The 15142-nt window shown below is 40.2% G+C and overlaps 1 protein-coding gene across 2 annotated transcripts in view; it reads left to right on the top strand.

Moving 5' to 3' along the window:
• Positions 1–12530, top strand: part of ntrk3a (neurotrophic tyrosine kinase, receptor, type 3a) — an 80249-nt gene extending 67719 nt beyond the window's left edge. For both annotated transcript variants that reach the window (XM_085166503.1, XM_085166502.1), the window contains 3 exons: positions 181–424; positions 1863–2021; positions 6015–12530. In XM_085166503.1, coding sequence (XP_085022629.1) covers positions 181–424; positions 1863–2021; positions 6015–6200 — 589 coding nt within the window. In that variant the 3' untranslated portion in view covers positions 6201–12530. The remainder of the gene's footprint in view (positions 1–180; positions 425–1862; positions 2022–6014) is intronic.
• The last annotated feature ends 2612 nt before the right edge of the window (positions 12531–15142 follow it).

The following is a 15142-nucleotide window of genomic DNA, read 5'->3' as shown; positions in this document are numbered from 1 at the left end:
AAACATCTTAGAACCTCCACCATGTTTGACTGTGGTAGGTGTTGTGTTCTTTTCTTCGTAGGCCTCATTCCGTTTTCTGTGCAGAAGATTACGTTTTTTAAGTCGAACCGTCTTGCATTAAAATTGTCCTGATTGTCCTGCATTTCTAACAGTGCAACCCTCTGATGATTTTCTCATCAGAGCCCATGGGCCAGATGCCATGATCCTAGTGGATGGACAGCCTTTGCAGACGAGTGGTGAACTCGGTCTGTCCCAGATGCTTCATATAGCCAGCCAAATTGCAGCTGGGATGATCTACTTGGCATCTCAACACTTTGTGCATCGTGACCTGGCAACCAGGAACTGCTTGGTGGGGAATGGTCTTCTGGTCAAAATAGGAGATTTTGGCATGTCCAGAGACATTTACAGCACAGATTATTACAGGGTAAGGACATTTTTCTTCTTGTATTTTTGTCTTCCTCTTTTTTTTTATCAAAACTGGAAATGTTTTCAAAGATGAGCAATGAAATGGTTTCATTAAGTGCAGCTCTTCACATATGGTACACTTATACTGTGAGGTGTTACAGCAGTAATCTGTGGAATGTTTACATTTACCTTCAAGTTATATTAGTAAAGCATGGTTATAAATCAAGTCAAATAATCAAATCTTTAAAAAAAAATCATGGACATTGTGCCTATACTGTATTAGTTTGGTTAATAAGTCCATCACTCTTCCCCTCACACCCCCTTCTCTGGTCTGTGGATTTTTGAGTCAATAATTTAGGCTGCTCAGTCAAAATGGTGGTTATTACTGAGGCGAACACGCTTTGCCCAGAACAATCTAAATTAGTTTTATTTGCAGATGGGCAACATTGCTAAATTGTAGACTTGTAGTCAAGACCGCCTAAACCAAGACCAAAACAATACCAAGACCAGAGGGTATCGAGACCAAGACGAGAGCAAGTCAGAGACCGAGACAAAAAAGTCTTTAAACTGCAGCCAGATGCTGCTTCGTTTATGGGTGTCAGACATATTTATGTGTTTTTGCACTCGCACAGCCCTCCTCACACGGACAGACGCACGCTCCACTTGACTGTCGCGTCTCTCACCCTCTCTGATATTATCCTATATCCTCGCATGTGATTGGCCACAATATGGAGGGATTGGAGCATAGCTGAGGCACTGTGTGAGAGCTGAGCAGCGAAAAGAAATTAAGTGAGGAGCTGGCTCTCACTCAATGGGAGGCGACTTTTCTGACTCACTAAAAAGCACTCTCTAAGCACAGCTCTTAGAGCTGACACATTAGCGAACGTTACGTTGTGTGTCATGGATACTGTTGACTCTAAATCTCCCGTTTTTTATTTTATTACAGTGTATCCATATAAATGGCCCACCCTGTACAGTGCACACATGAAGGCTAAAAATATAGACAACATTTTTAATCTTTAGATGGGCTCTTCTGGTACAAGGCATGGTAGAAATATGTTTTACATTTGGTGTATGGCATAATTTTCTTTTACATTTTCTGAAGACAGGTAATCTAAGTGTGATGTCATTCTTCTACAGCCATTGCATTGTGAAGTCAGCATTTATTTTATAACATGTTAAAGCCAAGAAAATGTATTTTGTTTGTTTGAGTAACTAAGTGGGATGTGTTACTTTGTTATCTGCAAAAAAGACTACCAGTGCCCAAAATTCAGTCCAGCATGAATTCATGTATTTACTTTTATATTCAAATGATTATCACAAATATATAAGTCAGATTTGCCGTGTTGATTCTGACTTGTTTGTGTAAGTTTTTGAAGTTATCATACTGCTTATACCTTTCCCATAAAGCATTTCAACTTGTGCATGTGTGTGTATGTATGTATCTGTATGTTCAGGTGGGAGGTCACACCATGCTGCCTATCCGCTGGATGCCCCCAGAGAGCATCATGTACAGAAAATTCACCACAGAAAGTGATGTGTGGAGCTTTGGCGTTATTCTGTGGGAGATCTTCACTTATGGAAAACAGCCATGGTTCCAGCTCGCCAATAATGAGGTAAACTATTATTTCAACACTGTCATTTGCTGAGGACATGATGTAATTACCAGGAACAAAACATTTGAACATTTTACTCAAATTAACTTTTTTCCCTAGGGGCCCAATTTATTAGTCCAGCTTTGTGAAAAAAATAGAGGTGCATATATCACTGTAACTTAATGAGCAGAACTAATATCCACTCTCATTTTACCTAACTTCTCCAAAAACTTGTGAATTTCCACAAAATAATGTTGTAGGGTCTTTAACATTGTAAAGCACCTTGAAGCAATTCTTGCTGTGATTTTGTGCTATATAAATAAATTTCAATTGGACTGAATCTGTCTTTTGGTGGTGTAATTTTCTTGGAATGCTCAGTTGGTGCCCTGTCTCTGACATCCCCTGTTATATGGAACTGGGCCTTCAAGTTGGAGATGCTACTAGGGCTCACTCCAAATACTTCTGCCACTTGGTTTTGCAGAACATCAGCTTATGGTTGCCCTATGGTACGAGTCCTAGCTAATTTAGTCAAACATGGCATATTCAGAACAGACACCAACTGACCACTGTAGCAAGGTCCAAACTCACAGGTATCCTTAATCAGATAACTGATTGTCAGTACCTTGGGTACCAGAAGCTCAAAAAAATTGTCAACAGCAATTGACAATAAGCTGTTTGTTGTTGTTTAGAGTCTAAACGGTGTTTGATTACTACAATGTCAAGTGCTTGATGTAGTTTACAAGATACTGTAACCACTCCCTTTTGGATATGACAAATAAAGCCAAACACCCTCAACTTAGACCAGAAAGTTACAGAGATACTCTAGGGCCTGAGACTTCTCTGCTGGATTACCACATCAACGGACTCTATCTCGCCCAGAGAGGAGACACTGGGGCAGTGTGAGAGAGAGCACAAGTGGGACAGGTGTGAAGGTATCTAGATTAGGCTAGCCACTAGCCTAAAGAGGCCATTCTGGCCAATGTTCACTCATTAAACAACAAAATTGATCCAGTATATCTTACACACAGTGCAAGATGTGCTTTTATTTTCATGGATTCCTGGACTACATCCTGGACTCTCCCATTCAGCTAGATCAGGTAACAATCTACCATGCCAACCAAGTCTTAATGGAAGGAGGAAGGACTTGTGGCAGAGCAGTGTTGATGTTTACATCAGCAGCGCTTGGTGCTGAAATCTACTGCTGTGCACAAACACCGTTCTCCACTGTCTGAGTTTGTTATCATTAAGTGCCAACCAGTCTACCTAGCAAGGGAACTTACATCGATTGACCTCATTGCTGTTTACATCCCTCCCACCACTAACGCCACAGCTAGGACCGTGGAAGATAACTACTGGACGCTGAGTACACCAAGTCAGGCGCTCTGATCACATCACCATCATTCTAAGACCTGCATACAGACCCAGAGTGAGGGCCATCAGACCAACACAAAATCAGATGTGTGTAACCAGAGGGGGCCTCCTCTGCTCTGAAGGATTGCTTCAGCACTACAAACTGGTACATCTGACCGGTGATCAGCCTCATGGAACACGAATTCCGAGCGGCATTGAGGAGAGTAAACACAAGGACAGCGGCGTCACCGGCCGTCTGCTGCGCTGCTGCGCTGACCAGCTAGCAGGTGTGTTCACTTCCGTCATCAACAAGTCCCTGGCGAAGTCTGTGGTCCCCACATGCTTCAGAAGATCCACCATCATCCCTGTGCCCAAGAACAGCAAACCCTCATCCCTGAACGATTACCGGCCAGTTGTACCTACCTCAGTAGTAATGAAGGTGTTCGAGAGGCTGCTGAAGAACATCATCTCCTCCTCCATCCCAGACACCACAGATCCACTCCAGTTCGCCTACCGACCCAACAGATCCACAGAGGACGCCATCACCCACGTCCTACACACCACCCTCAGCCACGTGGACAAGAAACAGGGTAACTATGTGAGAATGCTGTTTGTTGATTACAGTTCAGCGTTTAACACAATAGTGCCCAGCAGACTGTTCACAAAGCTGAGGGATCTGGGACTCAACAGCCGTCTGTGTGCATGGGTGTTGGACTTCCTCACTGGCAGAACTCAGATGGTGAGGGTGGGTAGATGCGTCTCTAACAACATCACCATCAACACAAGAGCACCACAGGGATGTGTCCTCTCGCCACTGTTCTACTCCCTCTACACTTTAGACTGTGTGGCCACCCATGGCTCCAACACCATTGTGAAGTTTGCTGACGACACAGTGGTGTTGGGCGCCATCTCCAACAACGATGAGGCGGCCTACATGGATGAAGCGAAGAATCTGGCATCATGGTGCCAGGACAACCATCTCCAGCTGAACGTTGGCAAGACCAAGGAGCTGGTGGTGGACTTAGGAAGGAGTCAGCACAGAGACTACAAGCCCATTATCATCAATGGAGCTCCAGTGGAGAGGGTGCAGTCCTTCAAGTATCTTGGTGTCCACATCACCTCAGACCTGACATGTCTGCCCACATTCAAGTCTAGACCAAAAAGGCTAGGCAGCGCCTGTACCACCACGACAACTGAGGAAATTCAGGGTCTCTCCAGAGATCCTCAGGATTTTCTATACAGGCGGTGTGAAGAGCATCCTCACACAGAACATCACATCCTGGTTTGGGAACAGCTGTGTTAAGGACCAAAAAGCTCTTCAGAAAGTGATCCGTAGAGCAGAACGCTGCTGCAGGATTGCTCTCCCCCCGCTTCAGGACACCTACACCAGGAGATGCCGGACTAGAGGAGCGCAGATACTGAAGGACCCGTCCCATCCTGGCAACAAACTGTTCCAACTTCTGCAATCCAGTAGAAGGTTCCGCATTATCCGGGCAAGGGCAGAGAGACTCAAGAGGAGCTTCTATCCCCAAGCTATCCGAGCCCTAACTATGCATGTGACAAATAAAAAACCTTGATCATCAAACAAGTACCCACCTAAAACAGACATTAAGGAATACGCTGACGCTGTTGCAGCATACATCGCAAAATGCACTGATAATGTCACTCACTGCAAAACTTGCTGTCCATGCTAACCAGAAGCCATGGCTGACAGGACAGGTTCACAGGTCCCCCAAGGCAGCCTTTAGGGCCAGTGACACTACAGGACTTGCAACAGCTATAGAAAACCTACCCTGTGGTATCAGGAAAACAAAATGACAGTACAGTAAGAAAATATCTGGTCCTTTCACAGTAACAACAGAGGTCTTTCTGCAGGGTCTTTCTGGTGTGGAATCCAATCCTCAGTGGACACTTGAGTGCCCATTGAGGTCATTACTGGTGTAACAAGGGAAGAGTCTGTTGATGAGCTACAGATGAGGACACAATTATTAGCCCCCCTATTAAAAAATAGGTCAAAATTATACTAAAAGTAGGTTGTGTATCCTTGTTGTAAGGTTTCATACATATTTTCTGAGCAAACCCAGGCTATTTTTGTTGGACCTTAGTCTTCAGGTCACCCCGTGGGTTTTCAGTGGAATTTTAGTCAGAGTTTGAAGCAATAACCCAGACCCAGTTTTGCTGCTGACTGTGTGAGGGTTTTTGTTTTGTTTTACTTCAAAATCTTTACATATCCTTATTTCTTTCTTATGATGCAGATGACACAAACAAGTACAGTCACCGGCTTTAACAATGTTCAGATTTTCCTCATACTCCTGGCATTAACAGGCAAACTCAGTAGATGTACTGCTTGGTTTTATTTGTAAGAAGGGTATTTAAAAGAAGTCTTCCTAAGGTTCAAACATTTTAACATTATTGTTAAAAGGCTGTTTTGTTTTCTAAAACTGTACTCTACAGGATAATATGTACCTGGATTATTTGTATGATGTAGTCATTATATACTGTGTGCTTCACTTGTTGCCTGTCAGTGTAATGACACTCCACAATACAGCCATAGGCCCGGCCAGTGCAGTGCACAACTGATGCAAGTCTGGCTGCGTAGCAGTCCTTTCTTAAACAAGACAGTAAAGTATCTCTGCTCAACTACTGGTCTCTGTGTCTTTACAGGTGATAGAGTGTATTACTCAAGGCAGAGTACTGGAGCGCCCAAGGCTCTGTCCTAAGGAAATCTACGATATTATGCTTGGCTGCTGGCAGAGGGAACCGCAACAACGTCTCAACATTAAGGACATCCAGAAGATGCTGTTTACTTTGATGAAAGCCACACCAGTTTATCTGGACATACTGGGATAATAGCCACAAGGAGACACTAATGGAATATATTCAAAGCACTGAATTGCCCCCGAACAGAAGTGATCTGTTTGCATACTCTGTGGATTAGGGGCTGAAAATACCCTGTTTTCATCTGCCAGATATTTGAGGACTGCAACTAACACATTGTATATTATGTTTATTTAACTGGACCAAAATGATCTGAATTGCATCAGTACCTAATAATCTGGAACCTGCAAATTCTATACCCATTTTGTTTTTTCAAATGGAATTGTAACTAAAAAGACTTAAGTATAAAGTATATATTGCAACAATGTGGAGTGATTATGCTGATTGTGCTGATGTGGTATAGTTAAGGTGTCACATCATAATAATGTGGGTTTCACCCTGTTTTGATCATAGCAGCACTAGTTCTAATCAACTGTTAATAAACCCTGACCTGGACTGGTAGTTTACTGGTAGTAATCCTGCCCAGGATTACATTGATCTCAGTTGGTTTCACAAACCTTAAGTAACCTTCTAGTCTTCCTTTGGCTTATCTTTGCCAGGTCTTCATTTGTGAAATGTGAAAAGTCAGAAGGATTAATTTATTCTCTTTTTAATTATTTAAATTTTTATCTGTGCCCAATCTTTCTCATACCTTGGGTTGCAATGGTAGCCATCTTTAATCTAAAGTAATGATGATGACTATAAAGTTTCAAAGTACTAACATTTCTGTTTTCTGTTTTTAACTTTTGGCTACCCCAGAAACCAATGGCAGAGCCAAAATATTTTCAGGGGTGGCCAGGCTGAAAGGCTGAGGTTGAGCACAGAAAATTCACTTTCTTTTTAAAGCCCTTTCCCTCCCCACTTTTTCAGAGAAACAGTATTCACAGTTTCGTGGATTAGCACATGGATCCCTAAAAGGTTTTGCTGTTGGTTGTTTATGTTACACTGTGGCCACAATTTGGCTCTGCCCCTGCCTGAAACCACCAACATTCATGTGACTTGTGACACAGTTGTTCTGACACAGGTATTTGGGGAATAGACCACAGTTATTGAGCATTTACAAAGACCAGATAGTTGTATCTTAATGTCAAGGAAATGTGTAGTTTGTGTGACCATGTGCAGATTATATTTCTTGACTTTTCTTTCTGTTCATGTATAAATTAAGGAAGGAGGTGAAAGAATAGAACAATGCACATAAATCAAATATTTCATGTACAGCAGCTGCTACACATGACTGCTGTTCTTAAGTGCTAGTTTAGTGGCAGCTTGCAACACAGTTTTTATCTGAAACATCATTATTACAACACTTTTAAGTCCTGAGCTCATGATAGCTCACTGAGCTGCTTAGCTTTACAAGAACCTGACCATACCTTCCAATCCTGAGCCTGGAAGCATGGCCTGAGTGACTGTCTGCCACTATAGAAATGGACCTAAGTGCCTCCTACTTCTTTCTTTCTGAACACTAGGAACCAGGAAAGTAGTCTTTCAAAATAATAGCACTTTTACATTTTGTTTACCTGCCTAATGGCCACTAGCTGTAAACTCTTGTTTTTCTTATTACCTAGTTTCATAAGTATCTACTGTATTAAAAAAAATAAATTTAAAGCAAAAAAATAAAAATAAATAAATTAAAAGCCAAACTACCCAACGTGAAATTGAAATTACATTACATATACACTAACCAGTCAATTTATTAGGTATACCTGTTAAACTGGTCATTAGCATAAATATTAAATCAGCCAATCACATGACAGCAACCCAGTATATTTAGACATGTAGGCATGGTCCAAATGAACTACTAAAGTTCAAACCCATCATCAGAATGGGCGAAAAATGGGTGATTAAAGTGACTTTGGACGTGGCATGGATGTCAGTGCCAGGTTGGCTGGTATTTCAGAAACTGATGCTACTGGGATTTACCGACAACCAGCCATAGAGTTACATCAACAAGGCTGAAACTGCCTTGAGCTGATAACAAGGCAATAGGAACTCGAATAATCACTCGTTACAACCAAGAAGCATCTCTAAACGTACAATATGTGGGTCCTAATAGAAGACTGGAAAAATGTTGCCATCAGTGCCTGATGAGTCTTGAATTCTGCCATGAGAGTTGGAGGGTAGGGTCAGAATTTGATGCTAACAACATGAACCCATGGATCAAACCTACCTTATGTCAGTTATTCAGGCTGGTGGTGGTGTGGGATCTTTTCTTGGCAAGCTTTTGGGCCTTTAATAATACGCATTCATTGTCATAAATTACCTGAGCATTGTTGTTGACCATAACTATGATCACAGTATACCCATCTTTTGGGGTGTGGTGAGACCACAGATTCATGTTGTGGATGTAGAACCAAAAAAACTGTACTAACTGTGTCAGCATGGATCAGAATCTCTGAGAAATGTTTGCAGTACCTTGTTGATTTTATGGCGCAAAGAATTATGGCAGTTTTGAAATTAGAAACTGGCCCAACTCACTATTAGCAAGGTGTGCTACAAGACCGTTTACAGATAACCTTTTGCCATTTTCCAAAGCTAAAAAAAAAAAATGAATGAACTGATATATGTGTGAACTGAAAGGATAATACTTGAGATACTAGGATGTATATACTGTAAATCTGTCTGTCTTAAGATATTTATTTTGTTTTCCTATGTTGGATTATTTTTTTGTTTCTCAATATGTTATTATATGATTAATTTAAATCTACTAGATCTTTTGATTTGCTTTCCAGTTGTAATTTACTGTCACAAGTTGCATTTATCTCATTAGAGACTGGCTAAAAAAATCTAGATTTAAGAAATGTCAATTTGTTTTGTGTCATTTTATACTATGCATCCATCGATTCATCCATATTCTTCTTCTTATCCAATTCAGGGTTGTGAGACATTTCATATAATTGAAATAAATTAATAAAAAATAATAAGTCAGGAAAACCGATTAAAACTACAAAGTTACAAATGCTAAAATATCAATGTTTTATTGCCCTCTTCAAGTACTGTTCAAGGATCAAATGCATTCTTTAATTTAAAAGAAATAGTTTGTCATTCATTGACCACAGTCAGAAAATGACAACACTTTCATCAGTGTGTCTAATGATGTGTCGTGCACCTAGTCTCTACACTGTATTTGAGATTTTAACTGTTTTGTCCACATTGGCCTAAAGAATTTAAAATCTAGTCTCACAAGGAATTCAGTGCATAAAGTTGTTAACTTTATATGCTCTTGGGTCAATGAGTGAGTACTGGGTTTAGCATTGCCTTACTGACTCTATACCTCAGTTTTCAGCGAGCATCTTGAGATGCAGGAATCAGTATTTTTCTTTATTTTACTTGAAACAACAAAGGGCAGCAGCATGCTGTCCATTAGCTTGATACATGAAACCCCTCCTAAGCCATTAGAAGAGTCATCTGAAGAGCAAAATGAAAAGCCTTTGATTAATTATGTATTTATATTTGAATGTATCATCAGTCTACAGTGAAAGACAGACTTAATTTATTCCGTCCCTTATTGTTAAATGAGACTTACAATACTGTGAGTCACTGTCATCCTGTGCGTGATGTTTGAGTGTCACGTATTTGGTGTTGGTTTTTATAAGATTTTGTTTCTCAAAAGTGTATTTAACAGTTCATCTAAAATAACGTGAACATATACCTGGGATTTGCATTGATATATAGGTATATTGTATAAACATTAAACAGGTGCATCACCTGCATTGCCAGGGCAGTATGAAGAAATCTGATTCTGTATCTTTTCTAATTTTAGATTAGAGCTGTGTAATTAAAGATATGTGCATTTCTGAACTGCAATCCTAATGCTAGGATAAAACATGATCAAAGTTATCTTACAGTAGACTTGCTTACCAAGTATCACCCATAATGTGAACTCTTGTTTCTAAGCCATTCATTTCATTTGAGCAAATTGATTATATTTGCATTAGTGTCAGTGCTTTAAATTGTGTCTTTCTCTCACTATGATTGTTTGCTTACTCCAAGTCCTCCAGGAAGTCAGGTATTACTTATAAGGTCTACAAGGTACCTGAGAGGGACGGCTTCATTAGACCCTCACTCTATGGGAGTGAATTACAGAATTAAATTTTGTTTTATTTGTTTTCTACACACAAAAGAAAATCCAGATTTTAGAGAAATTTCAACACATTTCTAGAAAAAGTCGGTTGCACAGAACTCTAAACATAAAATCAAAGACGTTAACTCTTTCAACATGAAACACAGCACTCTCAAAACTGATTCTTTCCAACTAAACAACATAAACAGCTATTATATGAGTATATCTAAGAGAGAATAAAAAACACTGATCGGATCAATTCAAAACCATCAGAGGTGTTTGACTATGTCTTGTCTTGGCTTGGCCATGGTACATACTTTTTCTTGTTTTGGAAAAGTATACATGTTTATTTTTATTTTGTCCTTAGATACCATTTACAGTTATCTAGTGCATTATAACCTTTGTAATGGAAATAAATGAGAAACAAAACAAAGCAAATCAGTGCACAGATTTTTAGAAAAAACGTAACAAACAAAACATTTATTTGTTACCACAATACAAAGTTTTCAGATGAACTGACAAAAATAAAAGAATGCCTTCTTCCTCCAAGGCTTTTTTCTTACCTTTCCTCTTCCTTTATGTTTTCGTTGCTTCATCTTCTCCCTGTCACTTGAAGCCGGTGCTATCCTCTGATACAGGATCGTTCTTCCGGTTGAGTGGTTCAAAGGAGGAGCATGAGTGAGACGAATTAATAGTCAGAGTGTACTTTGAGGCCATGTTTCTAGAACAAAATGTGTTTGTGTTCAGAGATTTGCAAAACTGTGATTTAGATTGTCATTTGAGTGAGAGCAGCTTGGAGTTATAATGATGATACATAAACTTTATATTTTTACAATTTTGTACATAGTTCCACTTTTTGTTTATAAGAAATGGGCAAAAGATCATTCATCTCAATTTTATTTTTATGCTCAAGTCAAAATTAGGGACCCAACAAGCCATGTTAGAAGAAACTGAAGAACAGAACCATATTCAATTCAGTTCAGTTCAATTTTATTTATATAGCTCCAAATCAGAACAACACTCATCTCAGGGTGCTTCATACTGTAAGGTAAAGACCCTACAATGATATGGAGAAAACCTTTACAATCAAACAACATCCTTGGTAACAGTGGGAAGAAAAAACTATCTTTTAACAGGAAGAAACCTCCAGCAGAACCAGGCTCAGGGAGGGGCAGCTATGAGTGGTTAACCTTATCCTGTTTTCTCAAGAGACCTTCCTAAATGCTGCAAGCATGCTATGTTGATACATGCAAGCTTCCTGGAGGACACAATTGGCTAGCAAAATACATCAAATTGCATTACAAAACAGAAATCACCAGATAAATGTTTCCTGTATGATCAAGCCTTAAGCTTTCACAGACTGACAGTCTTGGTTGTTTCTAATGATATTTGGGTTAAATGAAATCTTTTGTCTCTGTTTGCTCTTGATTTTACATGTATTCTTCTTTTTTGTCTATTGTGTTCTTATTTATTCTCTTCCCCTTTCCCACTGTCACTTTACCATACACAGTTTCTAAGCTGAATATGTAAGAAACATCATTACTCCATTAAGAATCCATGTCTTTTCTAATTGTTGTATATCCATCTCAACACATATGTATGTGAATCATTTGACTTATAAAACTTGTATAACATCTTTCTGAAAAGCTTAGACGTGGTGATTTTTTACGGTGGCTCTGTGTATCATTCTGACTCTCAATTCTCATTAAAACTGACTTCAATGACGTTTGCGTCCACTTATTTTTTTAACCAGAAAAAAAGGGAAATAAGTGACTCATACTCATTATGTAACATCAATTCCCCACTTCAAAGTTATACAGACATTTATATCTGGAAAGTGTGGCTCAGTTTCTCAAAGCTCTGAACACAAACTGTGTTAATTGCTTTGTTTAAATTGTTAATTGGTTTATCAAAACTCCCCATCTTGCAAAATGAAATGCAGCACTCAAAACCATAGCAAAACAATTGATGCAATACACTCAAAACCCATACAAGCATGTGCAAGTGTGTCTTCCTTCCTTTGTTTTGGCATGGTCTAGGGTTTTTTTAATATTAGATTTTGTCATGTGCCCCGGGATAGAAAGAGATTAAAGTCCTAATAATAAAGCATTTTTAATCTTAATAAAAAATAAGTCAAAATGTACAAATGATAAATCTATACAGGAGAAATGTAGTTTGAGTAGTAAAAATGACTCTTCTGTGTGTGTGTGTGTGTGTGTGTGTGTGTGTGTGTGTGTGTGTGTGTGTGTGTGTGTGTGTGTGAGTGAGAGAGAGAGAGAGAGAGAGAGAGAGAGAGAGAGAGAGTGCTTCAACCTTAGCAGTTTTGTGTGTATCTGGAGGAATCCAAAGATAAGAAGTGTGTCAAACTGTGAGCTGGTTCCACATAAGAGAGGTCTGAAAGCTGAAGGCTCTGCCTCCCATTCTACTTTTAAATAACCTAAAAATCACAAGTCTCCCAAATCTATTGGGGTGATACAGTACTATGACGTCTGATTAGTCTGTGCTTTGGGGTGTAGCCGGGCAAGCCAGAGTGTCTTAAAGAATTATAAATAAATACATGCACATATGAACATACCCTGTACATATGGAAAACTGTCCCTCTGTCCTCATTGGTCAACTCACCATTTTTTATGTCTCTCTCTCTCCTTCTCTCTCTCTCCTTTTCTCTCTCTACTCTGTTGTGTGTGTATTCTGGTTTTGGTGCAGAAGTGGGACTTCCGGGGTTCCTGGCCTAATCACACACCTGCTTCTGATTACCTCTTTGTACCTTCTTCCTACCTGTCCAGATGCTCTACTGGCTAAGGAAGGCCAATTCTTCTGCATCTTAACCATGGGGACAAAGGACCTCAGGCCTCAGCTAGAGACTTTTCACAGGCGTAACTTAAAAGTCCTCCAAGCATTATTGCCTTCCAAATGGAGAACTCCCTGCTACAGAATGGTCAGCTGTGTTTGGATTGAAAGACATTCTCCAAATAGTTTAGAAACTGTGGACAGCCATATTAGAGTCTCTGATTTTTATTGGAAATTATGTATCGGAATTTCAGGAGCGGGGCCACGCCTCCAAACACGCTCCTTCCGGTTGTCATCTATATAGGTTCCCCCAGTTCTGCAAGCTGTTCATTCTCGTTTACGTGCCCCACCCTCCCTCCCTCCCTCCTTGTTCTCAGTTCTTTAACTTCTTCATTTCTGTTTAGTGTCTTGGGATCTGCCAGGCCCGGGAGCCATCGCCAGTCCCCTTCGAGGCCTTCCCCAAACAGCAGCTCAATTCATGTCAAAGCATTTACTTTTACCTACTAAAACGCTGTCAAACCTAAAATGAGGACGTGGGACCAGCTAGTGAATTAGCACACTAAACTTTGACTTGGAACTCCATGTGAATCCAATTTGTGTCCATACCTTGACAGAATGATCTGATGGACCCAGCCGGCTCGGGTCAAGTGAGTTGCGCCCTTGCAAACCAACAAGAGCAGCTGGGCTGGTACGAAGAAATGCTGCAGCACATCTCAGGAGAAATGAACACAATCACCCTTCACTTGGGTGAAATGAAAGGTATGATGCAAACACATGTAACTGAATTTCTGGTTAACCTACCTGTTCGTGACAGCCCTGCACCACCTGTTGTTCTGCAGCAATCGCCGCCACCCAAATTTCTGAAAAGGCCTTTACCTACGCCTGAGTTAGTTAGAGAAAGATGATGAGTTAGAGAAACATGGGGGTTTTCCATACCAAAAGTTGTGCCCACCAATAACGATGGGGATATTGGCGGGCAAAGTCTCTAGTGTTTCATGTTTGCTGGAAACATGCCAAGACTCATGCTTCTAGCTAAAATCTCAGTCAGCGGTCAAACGTACTTCCTCAAAGCTTTAATTGATTCTGGAGTCAAATTGTATTGATCACTCTCTTGCTGCTCATTCATATTTATCTCCCGTTCCGCTTCCTGAACCTTTCTCCCTGTCTGCTGGACACAACACATAGAACTCAGGCCATAACTCAGACTAATTTCCTTGACATCATTACTGGGGTAAGTCACTGCCAAACTGCCAAGCACTGGGTCCATCTATGGGTCTTTTGGTTGGGACTTGTAGAAAAGAAAGATAAATCGCTCCATCCTTGACTTTCATGGCCTAAATAAAGTCATGGTTAAAAAATATCCACTTTCCCTACTCTAATTCCTCCAAGGTGCTACTATGTTCACAAAAATTGGACCTCCATAATACTTACCATTTAGTTAGGATAAAGGAAGGAGATGAAAGAAAAACAGCATTTAACACACATTTATGTAAGCATGTTGCTGCAGGATGCTATGGTAACCATGTTGGTTCAGCGTGCCTTCAATTTTCAATAAATCCCCAACAGTGTCACCAGCAAAGCATTTCAGGTGACTACATCATGAAGCACATTGAAAGAAGGCCAAGGGTTTAAAGCGCTGTCAACAAAGCAAAGGGTAGCTACTTTGAGGAATCTAAAATATAAGGCAATGCATGTGTTATTGAGTTATTTATCATTTTTTTCTTTGCTACAAGATTCCATATATCTTGCTTCATATATTTGATGTCTTCAGTATGTGTCTACAACTGGGGTGGGCAACTCCAGGCCTCGAGGCCCGGTGTCCTGCAGGTTTTCGACATTACCCTGGGTCAACGTACCTGAATTTAACCATTTGAATCAGCTGTGTTGGATCAAGGAAACATCTAAAACCTGCAGGACACTGGCCCTCAAGGCCTGTAGTTGCCCACCCCTGGTCTACAGTGTAGAAAGTAGTCAAAATAAAGAAAAACCATTAAATGACAAGTTATGTCCAAACTTTTGACTGGCAATGCACCTTGATGACGTACTCATTTTTATTTTACATAAACACTCTTAGGTTGGATTCACAGGCAGGGCTCTAAATCAAAGTTGTGTCCAAACCTTGAAA

The sequence above is a fragment of the Neolamprologus multifasciatus genome, chromosome 7 (genome assembly GCF_963576455.1).
Source record: "Neolamprologus multifasciatus chromosome 7, fNeoMul1.2, whole genome shotgun sequence".
NCBI classification, from domain to species: Eukaryota; Metazoa; Chordata; class Actinopteri; order Cichliformes; family Cichlidae; genus Neolamprologus; species Neolamprologus multifasciatus.
Note: the sequence above shows the minus strand (reverse complement) of the source record. Positions and strands in the feature narration are given on the sequence as shown.